At 45.2% G+C, this 25,812-nt stretch overlaps 1 protein-coding gene across 1 annotated transcript in view; it reads left to right on the top strand.

Annotated features, from left to right (window-relative positions):
- The window catches only part of ACSBG2 (acyl-CoA synthetase bubblegum family member 2), a 57,546-nt gene that overhangs the window by 26,731 nt on the left and 5,003 nt on the right, over positions 1–25,812 (top strand). Inside the window, 4 exon segments of the mRNA XM_063916447.1 lie at positions 105–281; positions 421–602; positions 1,810–2,043; positions 2,578–2,795. Of these exon segments, the coding sequence (XP_063772517.1) occupies positions 105–281; positions 421–602; positions 1,810–2,043; positions 2,578–2,795 (811 nt within the window).

Here is a 25,812-nt window from a genome sequence, read left to right as displayed (position 1 = left end):
GGCTGCATATTGTTTCAGTGAGTAACAGGCTCATGTTTTTTATTTTTTGGGTAAATTACTCCTAAGTACTTAAAATACAGTTTATGTTGACACATCCATTTCAGGTCACTTGGACAGCCACAGCAGCTGGGAAATCAGTCCATCTCAGGGAGGCTACTGACCAACAAGAGATGGTTGTCAGCTATTTGCCGCTTAGCCATATCGCAGCGCAAATGATAGATATCTGGTTGACTATGAAGTACGGAGGAACCGCTTACTTTGCTCAGCCAGATGCTTTGAAGGTAACCCCCCCCCCCCTCCCCTCACATACCATCCACTATGTGATCTGTATCATTTTTATGCCCTATATCAATAAAGCTACACAAATAGGCTCACTTTACTCTATCCCCATACTTCACTCACTTGGTTTTTCTCTCTAAGGGCTCACTGGCGAACACCTTGAAAGAAGTAAGGCCAACGGCTTTCATGGGTGTTCCTAGAGTGTGGGAGAAAATGCAGGAGAAGATGAAGGCTGTCGGGGCAAAGTCTTCAACAATCAAACGCAAAGTGGCTTCTTGGGCAAAAGGTGTAGGCTTAGAAACCAACTTAAAGAAAATGAATGGGTAAGATCTGTATTAAAGAGTTAATTATAAGTTAATGCAGAAGCTTCCCACACTTGGTCTAAGCAGTCTGTGCTTTGTCCTGATACTGTTTAGCAGGCTTTCCCAACCTCTGTAAGGCACACAAACGGTCCAGCTTTTAGGGATATCCATGCATTGAGCACAGGTGACCTCAGCTATTTTTACTTAACCATCTGTGCTGAAGCCTGGATATAACTAAAACCTGGAAAACAGTTTCCCCCAGCACCCTGAATAATAGCAGTAACCAGATTTAAATACCATACAATATCTTAGAATTCAGAGCTCTTGGTTCCATATATCTGCTCAAATGTATGTATAAGCCCCCAAGCTGCGTCAAGGCCTCTCTGTATATATTGGGGGTTCCTAGCGCTATATCTAGGTGCAGGACGTGGCACCCCTCAAATCGGCATAAGCCAGAAAGTCCAGAGCAGCATACCAGTGAAAAAACTGTTAATAGATTAGTGTTAATAACCCGAAGCTATAGCGAAAGTGTTACAAAAATGAGAAATAGTGTTAAAGAAATTTAGTATGTGATAAGTGTTAATAGGGTGTAGGGGTATGCCACACTAAAGCCATCCAGCTCAGCCAATCCAGGGGCACCACACCCCCAAACCTCCACAACCCCAATCTGGGTCTGTTTAACCAGCAAGGAGCCACATGATCACTAAAACCTGCCCTGTTGGTGTGCCTTGAGGACTGAGGTTGGGGGTGCCTGATGTATAGTTTTGGGTATTTGTTATTTTGCTGCTGGCATAAGTCAGTCACCCAGAATCTGTTAGAATGTTCCTTTCTCGCTTTCGCTATTGTCCAATCAGGAGTGTGGCTTCCATCAGTCGTCTTCTGTCATGTGTGTTTCTAGAGTCAAGGCTGAAGACAGGCTTTGTTTTTTGTGTGTTTGGTATATTCAGGTCATAACTTCATGATGACTTTTGTGAAATTTTGTTTTTATACTGTACATTTTTAGAATACAGAAGCTTCACTTTGAAGCGAGTAACAGGTATTGTAATAATAGGGATGTTGCCTTCTCTGCGTGTTATGCGTTCTGTCCCAGTAAGACGTGCTTGAGGATTTTATATAGGTTTTCTTGGCAAATGCTGGTATTTGATCCAATTAAACATTTTTTTTTCCTGTTTGTATAACTGCTGTAGCTGTAATTCTGTATCTAAGACCAATCTCTTTTCTACAATAGTGCTTCTCCCCCACCAATGAAGTATCATGTGGCCAAAAGACTGGTGTTCAAGAAAGTGCGCAAAGCTCTTGGACTGGACCGTTGCACGAAATGTTACACGGGAGCTGCCCCCATCACTAAGGATACTCTAGAATTCTTTCTCAGCCTCAATATTCCTGTATATGAACTTTATGGAATGAGTGAGAGCTCAGGCCCACATACAGTATCTGTGTCTGAGGCCTTCAGGATCACTAGGTATGTCTTTGTAACTGCTTTTGTCTAAAAGGATGGTTGTTATGCAGCGTGCTCTTACCTGTGTACATTGTCTGCCTGCTTTATATTGGCATATAGATGTACTAGTAATTTTGGGGCAATTTAAATTTTGGTCCAGTGAGTTCATTGACTGCAAACCCCTTAACGTAACTAGATTATTGCTCTGACTTCAACAGTCTGTGGCGTGTAACCTCATCATAGTTTAGCACAGGGTTCCGAAGTTGGACAATGGGGAAGGTCTAATATGCATAAAACAACATACATAGACAAAATACAGATCTGAAAACTATGGGTACAGAACACCCCTCTGGGAAGGTGTGTAGTTTTTTTTTTTTTTTAAGAATTCTTTTAGGGAAAACCCTAATTGTGGCTTAAACCTGCAGCTAAAGAAACTCAGATTAACCAATCGCATGTGTTCATTTTTATAAAGCGTGTACTACAAAAATGAATTACCATGAGCAATATCAACTTTTCTACATGTTAATGTGGGATTTTTTTTCATTCCTTCGTATTTAGCTGTGGGAAAGTAATATCTGGTTGTAAAACAAAAATCTATCAACCAGACAGAGATGGAAGTGGAGAAATCCTATTCTGGGGCAGACATGTTTTTATGGGCTACTTAAACATGGAGGAGAAAACAAAGGAGTCCTTGGACGATGAGGGTTGGCTGCATTCTGGGGATATCGGAAAACATGATGAGCAAGGATTCTTATTCATCACTGGCAGAATTAAAGGTGAGCATAGTTGATTAACTTTTTAATGAGCATGCTGTTTTCAACTAAAATACCTGTAAACTGTTTCCTGGGCTGGGATCATGGTATTGGAAGCCAGTGGGTTAATATAAACCCCTGTTATATATTCTGTGCACTGAAAAATAGACAAAGATTATCTCCTCCATTTAGTTTACTCTCTCTAGCCTGGGACAGAATTATGCAATGGAAACATGTTCTAGTACTGGTAAATCAATATATGGAGAGTTTAAAAAAGTCCCTCTGCGGTGACTGCGTGCTATGTAATATGACAGCAGTTATTTCTCTAACGTCCTAGTGGATGCTGGGGACTCCGTAAGGACCATGGGGAATAGACTGGCTCCGCAGGAGACAGGGCACCTTAAGAAAGAATTAGGAATACTGGTGTGCACTGGCTCCTCCCTCTGTCCCTCCTCCAGACCTCAGTTAGAATCTGTGCCCTGACGAGCTGGGTGCACTTTAGTGAGCTCTCCTGATCTTGCTAGATAGAAAGTATTTTGTTAGGATTTTTTATTTTCCGAGAGATCTGCTGGCAACAGACTCTCTGCTACGTGGGACTGAGGGGAGAGAAGCAGCCCTACTAACTGCCGATAGGTCGTGCTTCTTAGGCTACTGGACACCATTAGCTCCAGAGGGATCGAACACAGGAACGTCCGATCCCAGAGCCGCACCGCCGTCCCCCTCGCAGAGCCAGAAGCCGGCGTGAGAAGCAAGAAGACTTCAAAAGCGGCGGCAGAAGACTCCAGTCTTCATATGAGGTAGCGCACAGCACTGCAGCTGTGCGCCATTGCTCTCACATTACACCCACACACTCCGGTCACTGTAGGGTGCAGGGGGGGGGGCGCCCTGGGCAGTAATTAGAGACCTCTTGGCAAAGTGGGCATATATACAGTTGGGCACTGTATATATGCATGAGCCCCCGCCATTATTTTACACAAAATCGCGGGACAGAAGCCTGCCGCTGAGGGGGCGGGGCTTCTTCCTCAGCACTCACCAGCGCCATTTTCTCTCCACAGCTCCGCTGAGAGGAAGCTCCCCAGGCTCTCCCCTGCAGAAGCACGATAGAAGAGGGTGAAAAGAGAGGGGGGGCACATAAATTTGGCGTAAAAACAATATATACAGCAGCTACTGGGTTAACACTAAGGTACTGTGTTATTCCTGGGTCATATAGCGCTGGGGTGTGTGCTGGCATACTCTCTCTGTCTCTCCAAAGGGCCTTGTGGGGGAACTGTCTTCAAATAGAGCATCCCCTGTGTGTGTGGTGTGTCGGTACGTGTGTGTCGACATGTCTGAGGTAAAAGGCTCCCCTAAGGAGGAGATGGAGCTAATATGTGTGAGAGAGGGTGTCTCCGTCGACAATGCCGACACCTGTTTGGATATGTATAAGTGCTAAGGTGAATTTCTCTAACGTCCTAAGTGGATGCTGGGGACTCCGTAAGGACCATGGGGGAATAGCGGCTCCGCAGGAGACTGGGCACATCTAAAGAAAGCTTTAGGACTAACTAGTGTGCACTGGCTCCTCCCCCTATGACCCTCCTCCAAGCCTCAGTTAGATTTCTGTGCCCGACGAGAAGGGTGCACACTAGGGGCTCTCCTGAGCTTCTTAGTGAAAGTTTTAGTTTAGGTTTGTTATTTTCAGTGAGACCTGCTGGCAACAGGCTCACTGCATCGAGGGACTAAGGGGAGAAGAAGCGAACTCACCTGCGTGCAGAGTGGATTGGGCTTCTTGGCTACTGGACATTAGCTCCAGAGGGACGATCACAGGTTCAGCCTGGATGGGTCCCGGAGCCGCGCCGCCGGCCCCCTTACAGAGCCAGAAGAGCGAAGAGGTCCGGAGAAAGCGGCGGCAGAAGACGTTCCTGTCTTCAAATAAGGTAGCGCACAGCACTGCAGCTGTGCGCCATTGCTCTCAGCACACTTCACACTCCGGTCACTGAGGGTGCAGGGCGCTGGGGGGGGGCGCCCTGAGACGCAATGAAACATGACAGAAATACCTTACATGGCAAAAAATGCATCCCATATAGCTCCTGGGCTATATGGATGCATTTAACCCCTGCCAGAATATACAAAAAACCGGGAGATAAGGCCGCCGAAAAGGGGGCGGAGCCTATCTCCTCAGCACACTGGCGCCATTTTCCCTCACAGCTCAGTTGGAGGGAAGCTCCCTGGCTCTTCCCTGCACTACAGAAAGGGTAAAAAAAGAGGGGGGCACTATTTAGGCGCAGTATTAAAACATACAGCAGCTATAAGGGGAAAAACACTTATATAAGGTTATCCCTGTGTATATATATATATATATATAGCGCTCTGGTGTGTGCTGGCATACTCTCCCTCTGTCTCCCCAAAGGGCTAGTGGGGTCCTGTCCTCTATCAGAGCATTCCCTGTGTGTGTGCTGTGTGTCGGTACGTTTGTGTCGACATGTATGAGGAGAAAAATGATGTGGAGACGGAGCAGAGTGTCTGTAACAGTGATGTCACCCCCTAGGGGGTCGACACCTGAGTGGATGTACTGTTGAAAATTACGTAACAGTGGTTGACATGAGACAGCCGGCTACTCAGCCTGTGCCTGTCCAGACGTCTCTGATAAAGCTAAATATTTATCGTATATAAAACACTTTAAGAGGTCTAAGAACACTGTACGCTATCTACGTAAGAAGTACCGTAAGGGTACGCAAGTTGCGTAACGATCGCTCAACCGTAGTCGAGACGCTCAAGCGTCACGTTCGCTTACGGCCCAGAGATCACAGGCAGGCACGCTATTGGCTGCCGACTAACGTAATGATTCGCTATAGCGTAGCGGACGCTCGGGACCACGAGGAGATCACCAGCGGTGCAGACGCTTACAACGTTAAACCTTTATATCTATACCTTTAACAACGAAATATACAGTAAACCTTAGTGTGGTGATAACGTGTAAATGCAACCTGGTGTAACCTGATTAACTCACAAGCTGTTTGAGCGTCACCGACGCTCTGAGATTACTTAACACTATAAGGAATACACAGATACCTGGGCTTAGGGTCCAAAACCTATTATATGTATTATAACTATTATACTTGCAAAAGGAATCACAGTACAAATGATACACTACAATATAACATAGACTACCTAACCAGATAACTACACGGGAAATACAATACAATACAATTACGTTTAAGGGAAAATAAGAGAGGAAAAGGAGAAGAGAGAGAGAGAAAGAAATGGCTTACAATAACAAGAAGATCAATAGGATTGCAGAGAAAGCTTACACATGTGAGGAACAATCGCTGCGCAGTCAGTCAATGCTAAGAATCTTTGTTTAGAAAGTACTTGAGCTTACCCATGCTGCCTGTCCCTATATACACAACACCCAGCAACACAATTGTCCCTACAATGCCGCATGGGGCAGAAGCTTGACTCCATTTTGGGAAAACTCCACTTGATTCCAAAGACTACACCACATGGCTGAAAAGGGGGAGGGGAAAATACCCGGCAGCAGCCATTTTAGATTTGCAGGCCCAAACACATGGCACTCTCTACTACACCACAATCACATAGCAGAAAACACAAGACTCCATTTATTCCAAAATGTCCAAGCCTCAAAACAATGCATATGTTCTGATTTTACAATTCCAAACAATCTAAATACTTCACAGGGCACAAACAAGTTACATTCACACAGCTGCGCAAGCCTCACCATCCCCAAGCCATTTGTTTCTCCAAACCAACCACTCTATGCTTACCCATCATTCCACAACTACCCCACCACAAAACACACATTTAAAACTACTCTATGCCAATAAGCCATGAGATATTGAGATTATGATACTTAGCCTTTTATGCCTGGCGATGATCCAGCCATGCTTCTGAGACCTCTGTTCTGAGTGCACCCACATCACATCTGCTCTCTGTGGCAACCAGCAACACTGACCCCAACCCCCCCCAGACAGGAACTATCCTCCTGTGTGTCTGTTCCTAGGGGAGGGGTCTCTCTCTCTCCTTTGTATATGCTAATCAGGTTCAGCCCTGAAAATCTTAGTAAAGGATTTGCTTGATCATCCATTGTTCCCAACAAAGTGATTTTAGCTTTTATACATTCAATCATATCTATCCGCTACAATGTCCCACAACTTAATAACAAGTATCAAATTAATCTACGCATTGAGCTGGTTGTTTTAATACCAAACATGATGTCTGGTGCTTGATATTATTATAATTATGTACTGTATGAAATAAGTGTCGAATCCATCTCCGTGCCATGTCCGAGCAAATGCGTGCGTTTCCATATATTGCTGTCCTCGCTGCGCATATTTGCAAGTATAGCGACTTAAATGTGTGTGGTTTGTATGCTCTCTCTCTATGTAATATTTTTTTTGACTTTGACAGTCCACCCTTTGGCAGTCACCAATAACTGCCACTTCCTAAAACATTTCAAAAAGAGAAAAATATATGTCATATGTAAATACATTTCTATGATTGGGTAAGGGAGGAGAGAAGAAGGTGGGAAAAAGGTATGACCTAGTGAGATAGCAGAAGTATGTATGTATGAATCCATGTTTGGGGGGTCATGTATCATCGTGCCGTACGTGTTTTAAATCAAGCTTCGAGGTATTGCGAAGTATACATTTGAATTCCTTCTTATCCCGTATTAAGGGTCTGTGGATGGGCTGTCAAACTCTACCGAGCTCGTTTCGGCTTTTGGTTGCAACAAAATGGGGGAGCACATTTTAGTTGATGATACATGAATGGGGGAGGTATGTGGTTGCTGATATCTGTGCCTGTGTTCCCTATCGACTATGTGTGTCATTACCTGAGGGTTGTAGAGATGAAGATAAAGAACACTTATGGAAAATGCAGTGGTATTCTATGTCAGGTTAATGTACATCTGTCGGTTGAAGTTTTGTTCGGTATCAGTTGAAAGTCGTCTTCTTTGCGCTGTTTTGCCCATTAGGTGCGAGCAAAAAGCTTTGTCAATGCCAATTAGATTTACAAAAAATGTTGGGCTAGCGTAAGTTTAAGAATTCTAGGGAAACTGGGGATCCATGGCAAAGTTCATCAAATGTCCGTATCTAAAGTGGTCAAAACTTCTTCTTTGGTCAATCCGTTGTCTGTATATCGTCTCGTCAAATTCCTCGTCCAAGTGGGTCTTGTTACCTTGGAGCAAACGGAAAAACAGGTGAAAGAAACGGACCGTATAATCGCATTTTCATTACATCATTGTTTCTATCGTTGGGTCATAGATCAAATCCAGGTTAATTACAGTTTCCTCACTCCTCAAACTCATCACTCTTGTACTTTGTTTGCACTTCATTAAAGCCTGACCGCATCTAAATATCAAGCCAATTGATATGACAACACCTAAGATACATAGGAGAAACTTCCCAACATCCATTATGACTCCTTGAGCCCAGTCTCCCAAACCGGAGAACCAATTTCGCGGGTTCAACCATGACACCCAACCAGTCAGCTCATTACCTACAGCAGCAAGAGTGAGATTGTGTTTTCGGCGAAATTCCCACTTCAATTGGAGAATATCGTCCATCTTTTGGTCTATGACCTCGACCGGATCCTCGGTGCTATTCGTGATATACGTGCAACACTTCACGCCGTACTGTGTTGCCAATGTAACACAATATCCGCCTGTCACTGCTGTGAGGTAATTGAGAACCATTCTATGCTGCACCAGTTCTGTTTTATAAGCTTGAAGTTCCTTTCCAGTATATCTAAACGTGTCATCATACATTTCAGTGATATTATCTAACAAATTTGCGAGCGCCGATATGTATTTATAATTTAGCACTCCTCTAGCGGTGCGGGTGAAATCTAACGCGATTAAGAATTGAATCCCGGTGGATTCACTTATCAGATCAGAGGCCGGATGCTCTGTCTTCTCTATCAGGTGCCTTTTAACAACGTGCTCGTAATGGGTGTGAGTATAAGGAGCTTGGGCACCACGATGTATGTCTTTCATTTTATCATGTGTTACAGTCATTACTTCAGGCAATACTTTTCCAATATAACACAATCCTTCAGAGTTTGGGGCAAGCCACTTGTACGCCTTTCTCCCGCATATGAAATATGCGTCATCGGGGAGAACATATGGGACGGAGAAGGACATAACCATATTACACACCTTCCAGGTGAAATCTCCTAACCCTAATTCTTCCATCTGCTTAAAACACGTATCAGGTTCTACGATATGTGCACAGTATCCTGGTGATACTTCTCCAACTCTCGTAATCCTATTTCCTAAGGTGTACCTATACCGGAAAGATTTTCCTCTACTGGCTATGTGGCGTACAAGCTCTGTATCTGTAGGCATTCTATCTGCTCTATGCGAAAAGGTCATGGTGTGGTTACTCCATGACACTTCCCAATTTCCCGGCTTTCTGGGATTGGAGATGTTGAAACATAGGAGTGATAGTCACTCAATGGATGCCGGTCCATATGGATATAAAAACTGGATTGGCATTTCTTAATACACCCATCCTCAATGACATTATCACAGAGCCTACAGATACAGTTTTCTTCAGCTAATAATCCTTAAAAGAAAAATGTTTACAAATAACATGGCTGCTAGATCGTTTCCGGTACTCGCCTTTGCTTGGTGATTGGGTTGCTATTGGAAATTTACACCTCCATCTTTATCATCAGGACCTTTCTGGATCCTTTCACGACCTCACTGATACTCTCCCCGGAACAGACTGCTCTGGTCAACATCATGGTCAACAGGAAAATCCAGATCACAGTCTCTTGGGGCAAGTCCATCTTACAGGAGGAGAAAAGAAGAAATTTGTAATGGGGGTACAGAAAATCAGTTTGAGGGGGAGAGAAACTTGTTACGATAATTAGTTCTCTCGTCTTGTTGTTCTTCTTGTTCTGCTGTCTTCTCAAAGGTGCTGTCTCTCAGTCTTCCAAACGAACATTCTGGTGATGCAATATTCCCTCCAAACCAGCGATCTTTCTGTAAGGAGCAAAAATCTTGCATTACCATTTGTCTAACTGATGGGTGACATACCATCTTTAAAACATGAAAGCATGAGTGAGAAGAGAGAGAAAACAACAACAGCAAAAAAAACAAAGAGAGAGAACAATTTATGTGCATGTGTATATTACTTAAATCAACAATAGCCATCAATAGGAAAAGAGAAAAAAAAAAAAACATTTTTCAAACATTTCAAAACACTGTCAGATCATCAGGCTGTCATATCTACATGTCCAATGGTTTCCTTGCGCAGTCCCTCCCCCCAGCACTTCCATATTCCATTGTCTGTATCTGGCCAGAATACATTGGTGCGGATAGGTCATGCTGGGGTTTGGTAGACTTCAGCAAAGATCAAGTATGTATGCAATGTTTGAATCCTACCAATAATCGTCAGAGATGGGGAGAGAGAAAACGAAACATTTCACAGATACATTTACAACATTTCACCCGGTCATTCCTGTGTTTTCAGGGAATGACCTCCCAATTTATTAACTATAACCTCAGGCTTACCATCAGTCCTAATGATCACCTTTCCTGACTGCACATTATGGGTGTGGGCCAAAATTTTTCCTATATGATCCCTGATTATAATTTTGTGTGTTATAACTTTGCTCATTTCTTGGTCTAGGGGGTCTGACTTTATGTGGGTTATTACAGTTGCTGGCATAATGCCCTTCTCTTCTACAATTATAACAAATCCTTGGTTTCCTCCAAGTGTCAATGACCTGAGGTCTTGGTTGATTTGATGCCTCCTCAAACGCTCGGATGCTCATCGCCATCAACCGTTCTCCCTGCGCTTCCCTGGTTCTTTGGATATTGCGGTCATGCTCGATAGCGGACTCTCTTAATGCAGCCACCGAGATGCCTCTCCAGTGAGGTATGGAGGTTTGTACCCTGATTTTTAGTGTGTCTTTTAAGCTGTCCATTAATACAGACACAGCTACCTCTCTGTGGTGTACGTTAGTGTCAATGTCATCTATACCCGTGTACCTAGCCATATCCTGCAGAGCCCGGTGAAAATACTCTGATGCGGATTCACCTTCTTTTTGTTTTATTGTAAAGATTTTATTCCATTTTACTACTGTGGGAAAATATTCTTTCAACTGTAGATTGATTCTTTTTACATTATCTTGGTTATACTCGTTTGTTAGTGGCACTTCCTCATCTAGCTTACAATCAGCGATAAATTTCAATGAATCAACATTGGGGGGTAAACATGCCCTCAAAACTGTCCTCCAATCTTTGTTATTTGGCTCTGCAGTATGTCCTAGCACTCTAATGTATCTTTGACAAGCAACTAAGTCTTTCCTGGGATCAGGAAATTCAGACAGAATTGTTCTTAATTCTGTTCGGGAAAAGGGGCAGTACATGGCGATGTTCCTGACGGGGGTGACTCCTGAAGAGTCAGTTTTCCCATTTGGTACTGCAATTACCCTGACAGGATTAAGTCCAGTAACGTCATTCTGAATTGATTCTACAATATGAGGTACATTTGTTTGTGCGTAATGTATAATACCATACGTACCTGTGGACACGACCTCACCTGACCCTCCATTAGGGGGTTTGATTACAGTCTTTACCGATTGGGTCGCGTCCACCTGGATGTCTTGTGTGATGGCTTCTGGAAGAGGTGCCGACATCGTTCTGGGCTCACTTTCTTGTTGGTGTTCCTGAGGAAAGTTTGACATGGGGTGTGACTTGCATGGGTTAATAGTTGTACATTCAACAGTATTACAATTATCTTTGTTACATTTATTACACTTATTCTTATCATTTATAATACAGTTGCTAAGAGCGTTTTTATTGTTCACCCTTGTGCTTTTCTCCGCAACCATAATCCCCTCCATTGCCATGTCTCTCCTCTCAAGATGAAAGTTAGGTATGTAAGTTACATTTCTCTGCATGTCACTTTCCTGTAGCCATATCTGCAAACAATCATCATTTTTAACTCGTTGTTTCCAGGATTTTATGAGACCGATCCTCCGCCTTAAATTATGCAACACCTCTAAGTCAAAACTACCTATCCCGGGAAATGGTGCCTTATCCCCCGCAGTCATTCGTGTCCATTCATCACAAAAGGTCTCAGTGTGGGGACCATACCTCCTCCACATTACTAACCGAGCAGACCCTCGGGGTCTGCAAGCCTCTGGAGTCTGAATCCTGACCTCCGACCGTCTCTGTATTGTGCACTTGGCTGCCATTGTGGACCTTTCTAACACAGAAAAACTTCCTAAAATGCACCAAACACAGAACTTCGTTGGAAATCCTTAAAGCTCTTCCACTGAACTTCTTCTGCTCCGGGTATCTCCGGTCCGCCTTCTAGCAGACACGTGTAGCCGTTGCAGGCCCTATCTTTAGAGATTTTCCTGAGAAAATTCCCTTCCTTTTTCTTTACACAAATCACGCTTGCATGTGCTCCCTACAACACGTATGAGGGCAAGATTTACGCATGGATATACGACCTCATATCACGTTGCGTTATTGGTCACACATACAACCGTGCGGTCCAATCGTACCACTTATAGACACTTGTTGCCCATAAATGGTAGGATCATTGGCCAGAGCGTAATACAACGAAAACTTTATCACACTCTGTTGCACGTTTTCACTTCAGGCCGTGCTCATAGATCACACAGATCACAAAGTCCACAAAGCGGGATTCAATACCGTTTTTATCACATAGATCACAAAGTCCACAAAGCGGGATTCAATACACTCATACCGTTTTCAACCCACTATCATTCTTATAGTTTTCTGATCAGAAAAAAATCATTTCCCGTAGTCTGATAGCTCTCCCCAGAGGTGTTGCAGTAAAGTAAGGTATTTAAACTAAGTTTTGGAAAGCTGAAATCAATTTGTGCTATTTATCGCTTTGCGTTATTTACCGCGTTGCGCTACTTATCGCCTGTTTGAGTTACGTGGGCGTACCCAGACGCTCCGTTGCGTAATATACGCTGCGTGCGTCGGCCTTTGGATTGCGTACACAAGTCTTTGTTAGAGACACGTGTACGCAAAGCAAAGATCCACCGTAACACAATTTATACTTTTATCAATGTAGATGATCCTTGATCATCTACCACACACCACACTGACTTCGCCTTATCTCCCAGGCAAAAACTGTGTGTTTGTCTACACTTTAACTATATTACCTTTACTCAAACTATTGAAATAGCGGCAAATCTCTCTCAGCACGTTTATCAACTATAAACTGGCAAACAGGAGAGTGACATACGAAAATACACAAATGAAAAGGAAATGCAGATATATATGTGTGCGTGCAAGACAGAAAAATAAACAGTTTTAAAAGACACTAGCGTTTTGCTCTTACCTCCGGTTCCCGGATTCCTTCAGCACCCTTTACCTAAGCGAAGCAGACGCTTATCCCGTCAGCACTACGAGGGATACAACCTCCCGCCCTTTGCTGATGGATAATGTCTGCTGATATTACCTAGTGCAGATATGTGAAGGACTGGACGGCCCCCAATTGATAAAGCTAAATATTTATCGTATATAAAACACTTTAAGAGGTCTAAGAACACTGTACGCTATCTACGTAAGAAGTACCGTAAGGGTACGCAAGTTGCGTAACGATCGCTCAACCGTAGTCGAGACGCTCAAGCGTCACGTTCGCTTACGGCCCAGAGATCACAGGCAGGCACGCTATTGGCTGCCGACTAACGTAATGATTCGCTATAGCGTAGCGGACGCTCGGGACCACGAGGAGATCACCAGCGGTGCAGACGCTTACAACGTTAAACCTTTATATCTATACCTTTAACAACGAAATATACAGTAAACCTTAGTGTGGTGATAATGTGTAAATGCAACCTGGTGTAACCTGATTAACTCACAAGCTGTTTGAGCGTCACCGACGCTCTGAGATTACTTAACACTATAAGGAATACACAGATACCTGGGCTTAGGGTCCAAAACCTATTATATGTATTATAACTATTATACTTGCAAAAGGAATCACAGTACAAATGATACACTACAATATAACATAGACTACCTAACCAGATAACTACACGGGAAATACAATACAATACAATTACGTTTAAGGGAAAATAAGAGGAAAAGGAGAAGAGAGAGAAAGAAATGGCTTACAATAACAAGAAGATCAATATGATTGCAGAGAAAGCTTACACATGTGAGGAACAATCGCTGCGCAGTCAGTCAATGCTGAGAATCTTTGTTTAGAAAGTACTTGAGCTTACCCATGCTGCCTGTCCCTATATACACAACACCCAGCAACACAATTGTCCCTACAATGCCGCATGGGGCAGAAGCTTGACTCCATTTTGGGAAAACTCCACTTGATTCCAAAGACTACACCACATGGCTGAAAAGGGGGAGGGGAAAATACCCGGCAGCAGCCATTTTAGATTTGCAGGCCCAAACACATGGCACTCTCTACTACACCACAATCACATAGCAGAAAACACAAGACTCCATTTATTCCAAAATGTCCAAGCCTCAAAACAATGCATATGTTCTGATTTTACAATTCCAAACAATCTAAATACTTCACAGGGCACAAACAAGTTACATTCACACAGCTGCGCAAGCCTCACCATCCCCAAGCCATTTGTTTCTCCAAACCAACCACTCTATGCTTACCCATCATTCCACAACTACCCCACCACAAAACACACATTTAAAACTACTCTATGCCAATAAGCCATGAGATATTGAGATTATGATACTTAGCCTTTTATGCCTGGCGATGATCCAGCCATGCGTCTGAGACCTCTGTTCTGAGTGCACCCACATCACATCTGCTCTCTGTGGCAACCAGCAACACTGACCCCAACCCCCCCCAGACAGGAACTATCCTCCTGTGTGTTCCTAGGGGAGGGGTCTCTCTCTCTCCTTTGTATATGCTAATCAGGTTCAGCCCTGAAAATCTTAGTAAAGGATTTGCTTGATCATCCATTGTTCCCAACAAAGTGATTTTAGCTTTTATACATTCAATCATATCTATCCGCTACAATGTCCCACAACTTAATAACAAGTATCAAATTAATCTACGCATTGAGCTGGTTGTTTTAATACCAAACATGATGTCTGGTGCTTGATATTATTATAATTATGTACTGTATGAAATAAGTGTCGAATCCATCTCCGTGCCATGTCCGAGCAAATGCGTGTGTTTCCATATATTGCTGTCCTCGCTGCGCATATTTGCAAGTATAGCGACTTAAATGTGTGTGGTTTGTATGCTCTCTCTCTATGTAATATTTTTTTTGACTTTGACATCTCATAGGCCGTCAGGGGCTCTAAAGCGGCCGTTACCTCAGATGGCAGATACAGACGCCGACACGGATACTGACTCCTGTGTCGACGGTGAAGAGACAACCGTGAATTCCAGTAGGGCCACACGTTACATGATTGAGATAATGGCAAATGTTTTTATACATTTCTGATAATACGAGTACCACCAAAAAGGGGTATTATGTTCGGTGAGGGAAAAACTACCTGTAGTTTTCCTGAATCTGAGAAATAAAATGAGGTGTGTGATGATGCGTTGGTTTCCCCCGATAACAATTGATAATTTCTTAAAAAGTATTGGCTGCATACCCTTTCCCGCCAGAGGTTAGGGTGCGTTGGGAAACACCCCCTAGGGGGGATAAGGCGCTCACACGCTTGTAAGAACTAGGGCTCTACCCTCTCATGAGATGGCCGCCCTTAAGGATCCTGCTGATAGAAAGCAGGAGGGTATCCAAAAAGGTATTTACACACATACTGGTGTTATACTGCGACCAGCTATCGCCTCAGCCTGGAGGTGCAGTGCTGGGTGGGCATGGTCGGATTCCCTGACTGGAAATATTAGGATAGTATATTATTGCCTATAGAGCATTTAAAAGATGCATTTCTATATATGCATGATGCACAGCGGAATAATTGCCGACTGGCATCAAGTATAAGTGCGTTGTCCAATTCTACCAGTAAAATGGTCAGGTGATGCGGATTCCAAACGGCATTTGGAAGTATTGCCTTTGAAAGGGGACATTTGGGGTCGGTCTTTTAGACCTGGTGGCCACGGCAACAGCTGGGAAATCCACGTTTGTACCCCAGGTCGCCTCTCAAAATAAGACGCCGTATTATCAGGCGCAGTCCTTTGTTGGCAAGCGGACAAAAGGTTCCTCTTTTCTGCTCGTGACAGAGGGAGAGGAAAAAGGCTGCAGAGATCAGCCAGTTCCCAGGAACAAAAACCCTTTCCCGCCTCTGCCAAGCCCTCAGTATGACGCTAGGGCTTTACAAGCTCAGGCACGGTGGGGGCCCGTTCTCAATGAATTTCAGTGCGCAGTGGGCTCACTCTCAAGTAGACCCCTGGATCCTTCAGGTAATATCTCAGGGGTACATATTGGAATTCGAGACGTTTCCCCCTCGCCGTTTCCAAAAGTCGGCTTTACCGACGTCTCCCTCTGACAGGGAGGCAGTTTTGGAAGCCATTCACAAGCTGTATTCCCAGCAGGTGATAATCAAGGTACCCCTCCTGCAACAGGGAACGGGGTATTATTCCACACTATTGTGGTACCGAAGCCAGACGGCTCGGTGAGACCGATTCTAAATCTAAAATCTTTGAACACTTACATACAGAGGTTCAAATTCAAGATGAGTCACTCAGAGCAGTGATTGCGAACCTGGAAGAAGGGGACTACATGATGTCTCGGGACATCAAGGATGCTTACCTTCATGTCAAAATTTACCCTTCTCACCAAGGGTACCTCAGGTTATGGTACAGAACTGTCACTATCGGTTCAGACGCTGCCGTAGGGATGGTCCACGGCACCCCGGGTCTTTACCAAGGTAATGGCCGAAATGATATCCCTTCGAAGGAAGAAAATTTTAGTTATCCCTTACTTGGACGATTCCCTGATAAGGGTAAGATCCAGGGAACAGTTGGAGGTCGGTGTAGCACTATCTCAGGTAGTGTTGCGGCAGCACGATTGGATTCTCAATATTCCAAAATCGCAGCTGGTTCCGACGACTTGTCTTCTGTTTCCTAGGGATGATCCTGGACACAGTCCAGAAAAAAGGTGTTTCTCCCGGAAGAGAAAGCCAGGGAGTTATCCGAGCTAATCAGGAACCTCCTAAAACCGAACCAAGTCTCAGTGCATCAATGCACAAGGGTTCTGGGTAAAAAGGGTGGCTTCCTACGAAGCAATCCCATTCGTTAGATTCCACGCAAGAACTTTCCAGTGGAACCTACTGGACAAATGGTCCGGGTCGCATTTTCAGATGCATCAGCGGATAACCCTGTCACCAAGGACAAGGGTATCCATCCTGTGGTGGTTGCAGAGTGCTCATCTTCTAGAGGGCCGCAGATTCGGCATTCAGGACTGGGTCCTGATGACCACGGATGCCAGCCTGCGAGGCTGGGGAGCAGTCACACAGGGAAGGAATATCCAGGGCTTAGGGTCAAGCCTGGATACATCACTTCACATAAATATCCTGAAGCTAAGGGCCATTTACAATGCTCTAAGCTTAGCGAGACCTCTGCTTCAAGGTCAGCCGGTGTTGATCCAGTCGGACAACATCATGGCAGTCACCCACGTAAACAGACAGGGTGGCACAAGAAGCAGGAGGGCAATGGCAGAAGCTGCAAGGATTCTTCGCTGGGCGGAAAATCATGTGATAGCACTGTCAACAGTATTCATTCCGGGAGTGGACAACTGGGAAGCAGACTTCCTCAGCACGACCTCCACCCGGGAGAGTGGGGACTTCACCCAGAAGTCGCCCACATGATTAAAAAACTCGACAGGTATTGCGCCAGGTCAAGAGACCCTCAGGCAATAGTTGTAGACGCTCTGGTAACACCGTGGGTGTACCAGTCAGTGTATGTGTTCCCTCCTCTGCCTCTCATACCCAAGGTACTGAGATTGATAAGATGGAGAGGAGAAAGCACTATATTCGTGGCTCCGGATTGGCCAAGAAGGACTTGGTAACCGGAACTTCAAGAGATGCTCACGGAGGATCCGTGGCCTCTACCTCTAAGAAGGGACCTGCTCCAGCAAGGACCCTGTCTGTTCCAAGACTTACCGCGGCTGCGTTTGACGGCATGCCGGTTGAACACCGGATCCTGAAGGAAAAAAAAGGCATTCCGGATGAAGTCATCCATATCCTGATCTAAAGCCAGGAAGGATGTAACCGCAAAAACATTATCACCGCAATTGGCGAAAATATGTTGCGTAGTGCGAGGCCAGTAAGGCCCGACGGAGGAAATTCAACTGGGTCGATTCCTACATTTCCTGCAAACAGGAGTGTCTATGGGCCTGAAATTGGGGTCCATTAAGGTTCAGATTTCGGCCCTGTCAATTTTCTTCCAAAAAAGAACTAGCTTCAGTCCCTGAAGTTTAGACGTTTGTAAAAGGGGTACTGCATATACAGCCTCCTTTTGTGCCTCCAGTGGCAATTTGGGATCTCAATGTAGTTTGGGTTCCAAAAGTCACATTGGTTTGAACCACTTAAATCTGTGGAGTTAAAATATCTCACATGGAAAGTGGTCATGCTGTTGGCCCTGGCCTGGGCCAGGCGCGTGTCAGAATTGGCGGCTTTATCCTGTAAAAGCCCTTATCTGATTTTCCATTCGGACAGGGCGGAATTGAGGACTCGTCCTCAGTTTCTCCCTAAGGTGGTTCCAGCGTTTTCACCTGAACCAACCTATTGTGGTGCCTGCGGCTACTAGGGACTTGGAGGAATCCAAGTTGCTGGATGTTGTCAGGGCCCTGAAAATATTTCCAGGACGGCTGGAGTCAGGAAATCTGACTCGCTGTTTATCCTGTATGCACCCAACAAGCTGGGTGCTCCTGCTTCAAAGCAGACTATTGCTCGTTGGATTTGTAGTACAATTGAGCTTGCACATTCTGTGGCAGGCCTGCCACAGCTAAAATCTGTAAAAGCCCGTTCCACAAGGAAAGTGGGCTCATCTTGGGCGGCTGCCCGAGGGGTCTCGGCTTTACAACTTTGCCGAGCAGCTACTTGGTCAGGGGCAAACACGTTTGCTAAATTCTACAAATTTGATACCCTGGCTGAGGAGGACCTGGAGTTCTCTCATTCGGTGCTGCAGAGTCATCCGCACTCTCCCGCCCGTTTGGGAGCTTTGGTATAATCCCCATGGTCCTTACGGAGTCCCCAGCATCCACTTAGGACGTTAGAGAAAATAAGAATTTACTTACCGATAATTCTATTTCTCATAGTCCGTAGTGGATGCTGGGCGCCCATCCCAAGTGCGGATTGTCTGCAATACTTGTACATAGTTATTGTTACAAAAATCGGGTTATTATTGTTGGGAGCCATCTTTTCAGAGGCTCCTCTGTTATCATACTGTTAACTGGGTTCGGATCACAAGTTATACGGTGTGATTGGTGTGGCTGGTATGAGTCTTACCCGGGATTCAAAATCCTTCCTTATTGTGTACGCTCGTCCGGGCACAGTTCCTAACTGAGGCTTGGAGGAGGGTCATAGGGGGAGGAGCCAGTGCACACTAGTTAGTCCTAAAGCTTTCTTTAGATGTGCCCAGTCTCCTGCGGAGCCGCTATTCCCCCATGGTCCTTACGGAGTCCCCAGCATCCACTACGGACTATGAGAAATAGAATTATCGGTAAGTAAATTCTTATTTTATTGCACAAAAGATTAGAGAACAGACAGGAAATCTACCCATGTCTGTCCCTATGGCGCAGAGACCTTCAGAGTCTCGCAATACTCACTATCCAAAATAATACACTGATATCGACATGGAGTTTGACTCCAGTGTCGACTACGATAATGCAAAGTTACAGCCAAAATTGCAGAAAAGTATTCAATATATGATTATTGTAATAAAGATGATTTGCATATCACTGATGACTCATCTGTCCCTGACACAAGGGTACACATTTTAAGGGGAAGAAAGCTGAGGTAAATTTCCCTCCTCTCATGAGGAAAAAGAGCGAGAATCTCCAGACAAGAGACTGCAGCTTCCCACAAAGAATTCTCAGGCAGTATCCTTTCCCCACTAGGGCCAGGATGTGATGGGAATCTTCCCCTAGGGTGTCACGTTTGCCCAAAAGGTAGCCCTAGCTATTCTCAGGGATCCTGCAGATAGCGTGCACATTTTGGTACACTACTCAGACTGGCGATTGTGTCGGCATGGGTTTATAGCGCTGTAGCGGCGTGGACAGGTACCTTATCAGCAGAAATTGAGACCCTAGTATGTATGTATGTATATTAAAGATGCTGTCTTAAGAGATATATATCATAAAACATGCCCAAAGAGACATGAGTATACTGGGTCCCAGAGGCAAAGCTATGTCGATTTCTGCTTGACGTATCCTGTAGAATATGCAATGGACAGATGATGCCAACTTAAGTGGCATATGGAAGGCTGAGGATTTTGTGGAGAAAGGTTCTCGGACCTGGTCTCCACAGCTATAGCTGGTAATTCTGATATTTTGCCTTGTATTCCTGCACAGCCTAGGAAAGCACGTCATTATCAAATGCAGCCTTTCGAACAAAGAAACAAGAAAGTCCGAGGTGCGTCCTTTCTTGCCAGAGGCGGGGGCAGAGGAAACCAGCTGCACAACACAGCTAGTTCCCAGGAACAGAAGTCCTCCCCGGCCTCTACGAAAATCCACCGCATGTTGCTGGGGCTCCACAGGCGGAGCTAGGCCCAGTGGGGGCACGCTTTCGTAAGTTCAGCCACAAGTGGGTTCACTCCCTGTTAGATCCCTGGGCAATAGATAGTGTCTCAGAGATACAAGCTGGACTTTGAGAAGATGCCTCCTCACTGACGGCCCTGCCGGCTCCCCCCCCCCCCCCCCCGAGAGGGAAGCCGGGTTAACTGCAATTCACAAATTGTATCTTCAACAGGTGGTGGTCAAGGTTCCCCTCCTTCAACAAGGTGGGGGTTGTTATTCGACCATGTTGTAGTCCCGAAACCAGATGGTTCGGTCAGACCCATATTGAATTTAAAATCCCTGAACATATACTTGAAAAGTTCAAGATGGAATCGCTCAGAGCGGTCATCGCAAGGGAGGGGCATTTTATGGTGTCTCTGGACATAAAGGCTGCTTACCTTCATGTACCCGTTTATCCACCTCATCAGGAGTACTTCAGATTTGTGGTACAGGATTGTCATTACCAATTCCAGACGTTGCTGTTTGGTCTGTCCACGGCACCGAGAGTATTTACCAAGGTAATGGCAGTAATGATAGTGCTCCTGCGAAAGCAACGAGTCACAATTATCCCATACTTGGACGATCTCCTCATAAAGGCGAGGTCCAGAGAGCAGTTGCTGATTAGTGTAGCACGCTCTCGGGAAGTTACAACGGCACGGCTGGATTCTGAGTATTCCAAAGTCGCAGCTGATTCCTACGATGCGTCTGCCCTCCCTGGTCATGATTCTGGACGCAGACCAGAAGGTTTTTCTCCCGACGGAGAAGGCTCAGGAACTCATGACACTGGTCAGTGACCTCTTAAAACCAAAACAGGTGTCGGGGCATCACTGCACGAGAGTCCTGGGAAAGATGGTGGCGTCATACGAGGCCATTCCCTTCGGCAGGTTCCATACGAGGACCTTTTCAATGGGATCTGTTGGACAAGTGGTCCGGATTGCATCTACAGATGCATCGGCTGATCACCCTATCCCCCAGGGCCAGGGTGTCTCTTCTGTGGTGGCTGCAGAGTACTCACCTTCTCGAGGGCCGCATGTTCGGCATTCAGGACTGGGTCCTGGTGACCACGGATGCAAGCCTCCGAGGGTGGGGGGCAGTCACTCAGGGAAGAAGTTTCCAAGGGCTGTGGTCAAGTCGGGAGACTTGCCTTCACATCAATATCCTGGAACCAAGGGCCATATACAACGCCCTAAGTCAAGCGGAGACCCTGCTTTGCAACCAATCGGTGCTGATTCAATCAGACAACATCACCGCAGTGGCTCATGTAAACCGCCAAGGCGGCACAAGGAGCAGGGTGGCGATGGCGGAAGCCACCAGAATTCTTCGATGGGCGGAGAATCACGTACGAGCACTGTCAACAGTGTTCATTCCGGGAGTGGACAACTGGGAAGCAGACTTCCTCAGCAGGCACGACCTCCACCCGGGAGAGTGGGGACTTCATCAAGAAGTCTTCGCGCAGATTGTAGGTCGGTGGGAACTGCCACAGGTGGATATGATGGCATCCCGACTCAACAAAAAGCTACAGAGGTATTGCGCCAGGTCAAGAGACCCTCAGGCGATAGCTGTAGACGCACTGGTGACACCGTGGATGTTCCAGTTGGTTTATGTGTTTCCTCCTCTTCCTCTCATACCCAAGGGCTGAGAATCGTAAGAAAAAGAGGAGTGAGAACAATAATCATTATTCCGGATTGGCCAAGAAGGACTTGGTATCCAGAGCTGCAAGAAATGCTCACAGAGGACCCATGGCCTCTGCCTCTAAGGCAGGATCTGTTGCAGCAGGGACCTTGTCTGTTCCAAGACTTACCGCGGCTGCGTTTGACGGCATGGCGGTTGAACGCCGGATCCTAGTAGAAAAAGGGATTCCGGATGAGGTTATTCCTACGCTAATAAAGGCTAGGAAGGACGTGACGGCTAAACATTATCACCGTATACGGCGAAAATATGTTGCTTGGTGTGAGGCCAGGAATGCCCCTACAGAGGAATTCCAGCTGGGCCGTTTCCTTCACTTTCTACAGTCGGGAGTGACTTTGGGCCTAAAATTGGGGTCCATTAAGGTCCAGATTTCGGCCCTATCCATTTTCTTTTAGAAAGATCTAGCTTCTCTACCTGAAGTTCAGACGTCTGTAAAGGGAGGGCTGCATATTCAGCCCCCGTTTGTGCCTCCAGTGGCACCTTGGGATCTTTACGTGGTGTTGAGTTTCCTGAAATCACACTGGTTTGAGCCACATAAACCGTGGAGTTAAAATATCTCACGTGGACGGTGGTCAAGCTATTAGCCTTGGCTTTGGCTAGGCGTGAGTCAGAATTGGCGGCTTTGTCTATTTGGTTTTCCATATGGACAGGGCAGAATTGCGGACTCGTCCGCAATTTCTGCCAAATGTGGTGTCATCTTTTCATGTGAACCAACCTATTGTGGTGCCTGTGGCTACTCGTGACTTGGAGGATTCCGAGTTACTGGATGTAGTCCGGGCTTTGAAGGTTTATGTAGCCAGAACGGCTAGAGTCAGGAAAACTGAGTCGCTGTTTATCCTGTATGCATCCAACAAGCTGGGTGCTCCTGCTTCAAAGCAAACTATTGCTCGCTGGATCTGTAACACGATTCAGCAGGCTCATTCTGCGGCTGGATTGCCGCTTCCAAAATCAGTAAAAGCCCACTCCACAAGGAAGGTGGGCTCTTCTTGGGCGGCTGCCCGAGGGGTCTCGGCATTACAGCTTTGCCGAGCGGCTACTGGGTCAGGTTCAAACACTTTTGCAAAGTTCTACAAGTTTGATACCCTGGCTGAGGAGGACCTTGTGTTTGCTCATTCGGTGCTGCAGAGTCATCCGCACTCTCCCGCCCGTTTGGGAGCTTTGGTATAATCCCCATGGTCCTTACGGAGTTCCCGGCATCCACTAGGACGTTAGAGAAAATAAGATTTTACTTACCGGTAAATCTATTTTTCGTAGTCCGTAGTGGATGCTGGGCGCCCGTCCCAAGTGCGGACTTCTTCTGCAATACTTGTACATAGTTATTGCTTAAATAAGGGTTATGTTATGGTTGCATCAGGGTTATCTGATGCTCTGTTGTTCATACTGTTAACTGGGTAAGTTTATCACGAGTTATACGGTGTGATTGGTGTGGCTGGTATGAGTCTTACCCTGGATTCCAAAATCCTTTCCTTGTACTGTCAGCTCTTCCGGGCACGGTTTCCTTAACTGAGGTCTGGAGGAGGGACATAGAGGGAGGAGCCAGTGCACACCAGTATTCCTAATTCTTTCTTAAAGTGCCCTGTCTCCTGCGGAGCCCGTCTATTCCCCATGGTCCTTACGGAATCCCCAGCATCCACTACGGACTACGAGAAAGATTTAACTGTAAGTAAAATCTTATTTTATAAACCTTTTATTTACGTGTAATGAAAACAGAATTTGTTGCGTACTTATCTACATTGTGTCGTCCCTTTCTGGCCCCCACAGCTGCAGAGGAAATCTACAGTCAGATATTGTGCTCACTGCAGAGGGGCTTTCCGAACTCCTTGTTTAAAGGGAAATGTAAAACAAAAAGTATGACTGCGCTGATCTATTATGACTTCTAAGTGATATAGGCTTCCCAATCAAATACACTAGTATCGTATATACCGTATAATTTAATTTATGCTGTATACACATTTCATTAAAGATATACACTTTTAAAATATCTCAAATATATCATAGAATGACTATCTCGGCCGAGATAAATAACTGTTAACAGTCACTTGCAGGTTACAATATAACATAAAAGATACTTCTAAAAAAAAAATTGATTCTAAATAACCAAACCCAGTTGCTGAAACACATGTATTTAGGTGATGCCTGGAAAAATCGTGAATGTTCTTTTAATACACAGGTGTGCTTTTCACCGGCGTCCCAGTGAAGTTGCAAGTCTTAGGTGTAACATATCACTGTAGTTGAAAGGTAACTAGGGTATTAACTTTATAAATATTATTACCCTTTCCCGAATGGTAATATTTCCTTGTCACATCGGGTGAATACAGTATATCTGTAGCTTAGTAGCTGTCTTGTGCTTCTTGTGGAGACTTTGCAGTGAGAATCCGGCTGATTGAAAAAGTTCCCGGCTCAGAAGGAACAAAACGCGTTGATAAGCATATCCGGAGCGCCAGCAGCTTACAACTTACTCTATTCCAGGGTACCCGGTAAGAGCCCCATGTGATCTTTGCGGCTAGACTTCGCCAGCTCACTGACCATCACACAGCCGGGTCGCGCTCGCTTGCAGAGCGGCAGGAGCCCAGCCGACACTATGGTGCACACTTAACCAGCTCCTGATGCTGGCTCTCATTGCACAAGGGATTTGTAAGTGTCCCCAGCCGGATTCTCACGGCATCAAAGGCAGAGTATGGTATTATAGGTATTACGGAAACCTGGTGGGACGACTCACTACTGGGTTGCAAACTTGGAGGGGTATTCTCTTTTCAGGATGGACAGGAAAAACAAAAGGTGGTGAATGTCTTTGTTAAACCGTACTTAAAGGAGGTTATTTATGAGGGGACAGGTGGTAATGTGGAGTCGCTATGGGTTGACATTTCAAGTAGGGGTATACATGCAAAAAAAAATAGTTATAGGCACGTGCTACAAACAGCCAGATATTGGCATACTTGAGGAAGAACAACTCTTGCAGCAAATCGAAAGGGCTGCGGGATTGGGGGACAGCCTAGTGGTTGGGGATTTTAACTATCCTGATATTGGAGTAACGATTCATGTGTTAAAGCTAGGGGTAACAGGTTCTTAAATTTGTTAAAAGATCATTACTTGTCTCAATTAGTCGAGGACCCAAGTAGGGGTACAACTATTCTAGATCTAAAGTGAGACAAGGGACGAGGATGTACGTCCGCACCTGGAATATTGTGTTCAGTTTTGGGCACCACTGTATTAATAAAAAAATTTAAAAAAAAATCGGTGAACTTGAAAGGGTAAATTGATTAAAGGGCTTGAGGGACTGGATTATGAGGAAAGGCTTACTAGGTTGAACATGTATACGCTGGAAAAGAGGCGTGTAATGGGAGACATTAATGTCTTCAAATATGTAAAGCGGCACTACAAAGTTATCAGAGGAATTATTCATTAAATGAACCTTTTAGGACACTTGGGCACTCGCTGAGGCTGGAGGAGATAATTCTGCACGCAACGGAGGAAAGGGTTCTTCACTGTTAGAGCAATAAGGATTTGGAATTCCTTGCCAGGGAAGGTGGTAATGGTGGACCATATAAATGCATTTAAAAGGGATTGGATGAATTTCTAATTGAAAAGGATATCCAAGGCTACAACATTTAAAATATTGAAATATTGCAGTTGTTAATCCAGGTGTAACGTGATTGTAGTTAACTAGTCATAAAACATTCTTCTGCAG

The sequence above is a fragment of the Pseudophryne corroboree genome, chromosome 1 (genome assembly GCF_028390025.1).
Source record: "Pseudophryne corroboree isolate aPseCor3 chromosome 1, aPseCor3.hap2, whole genome shotgun sequence".
Lineage (NCBI taxonomy): Eukaryota > Metazoa > Chordata > Amphibia > Anura > Myobatrachidae > Pseudophryne > Pseudophryne corroboree.
This window is presented reverse-complemented; position numbering and strand designations above follow the sequence as displayed.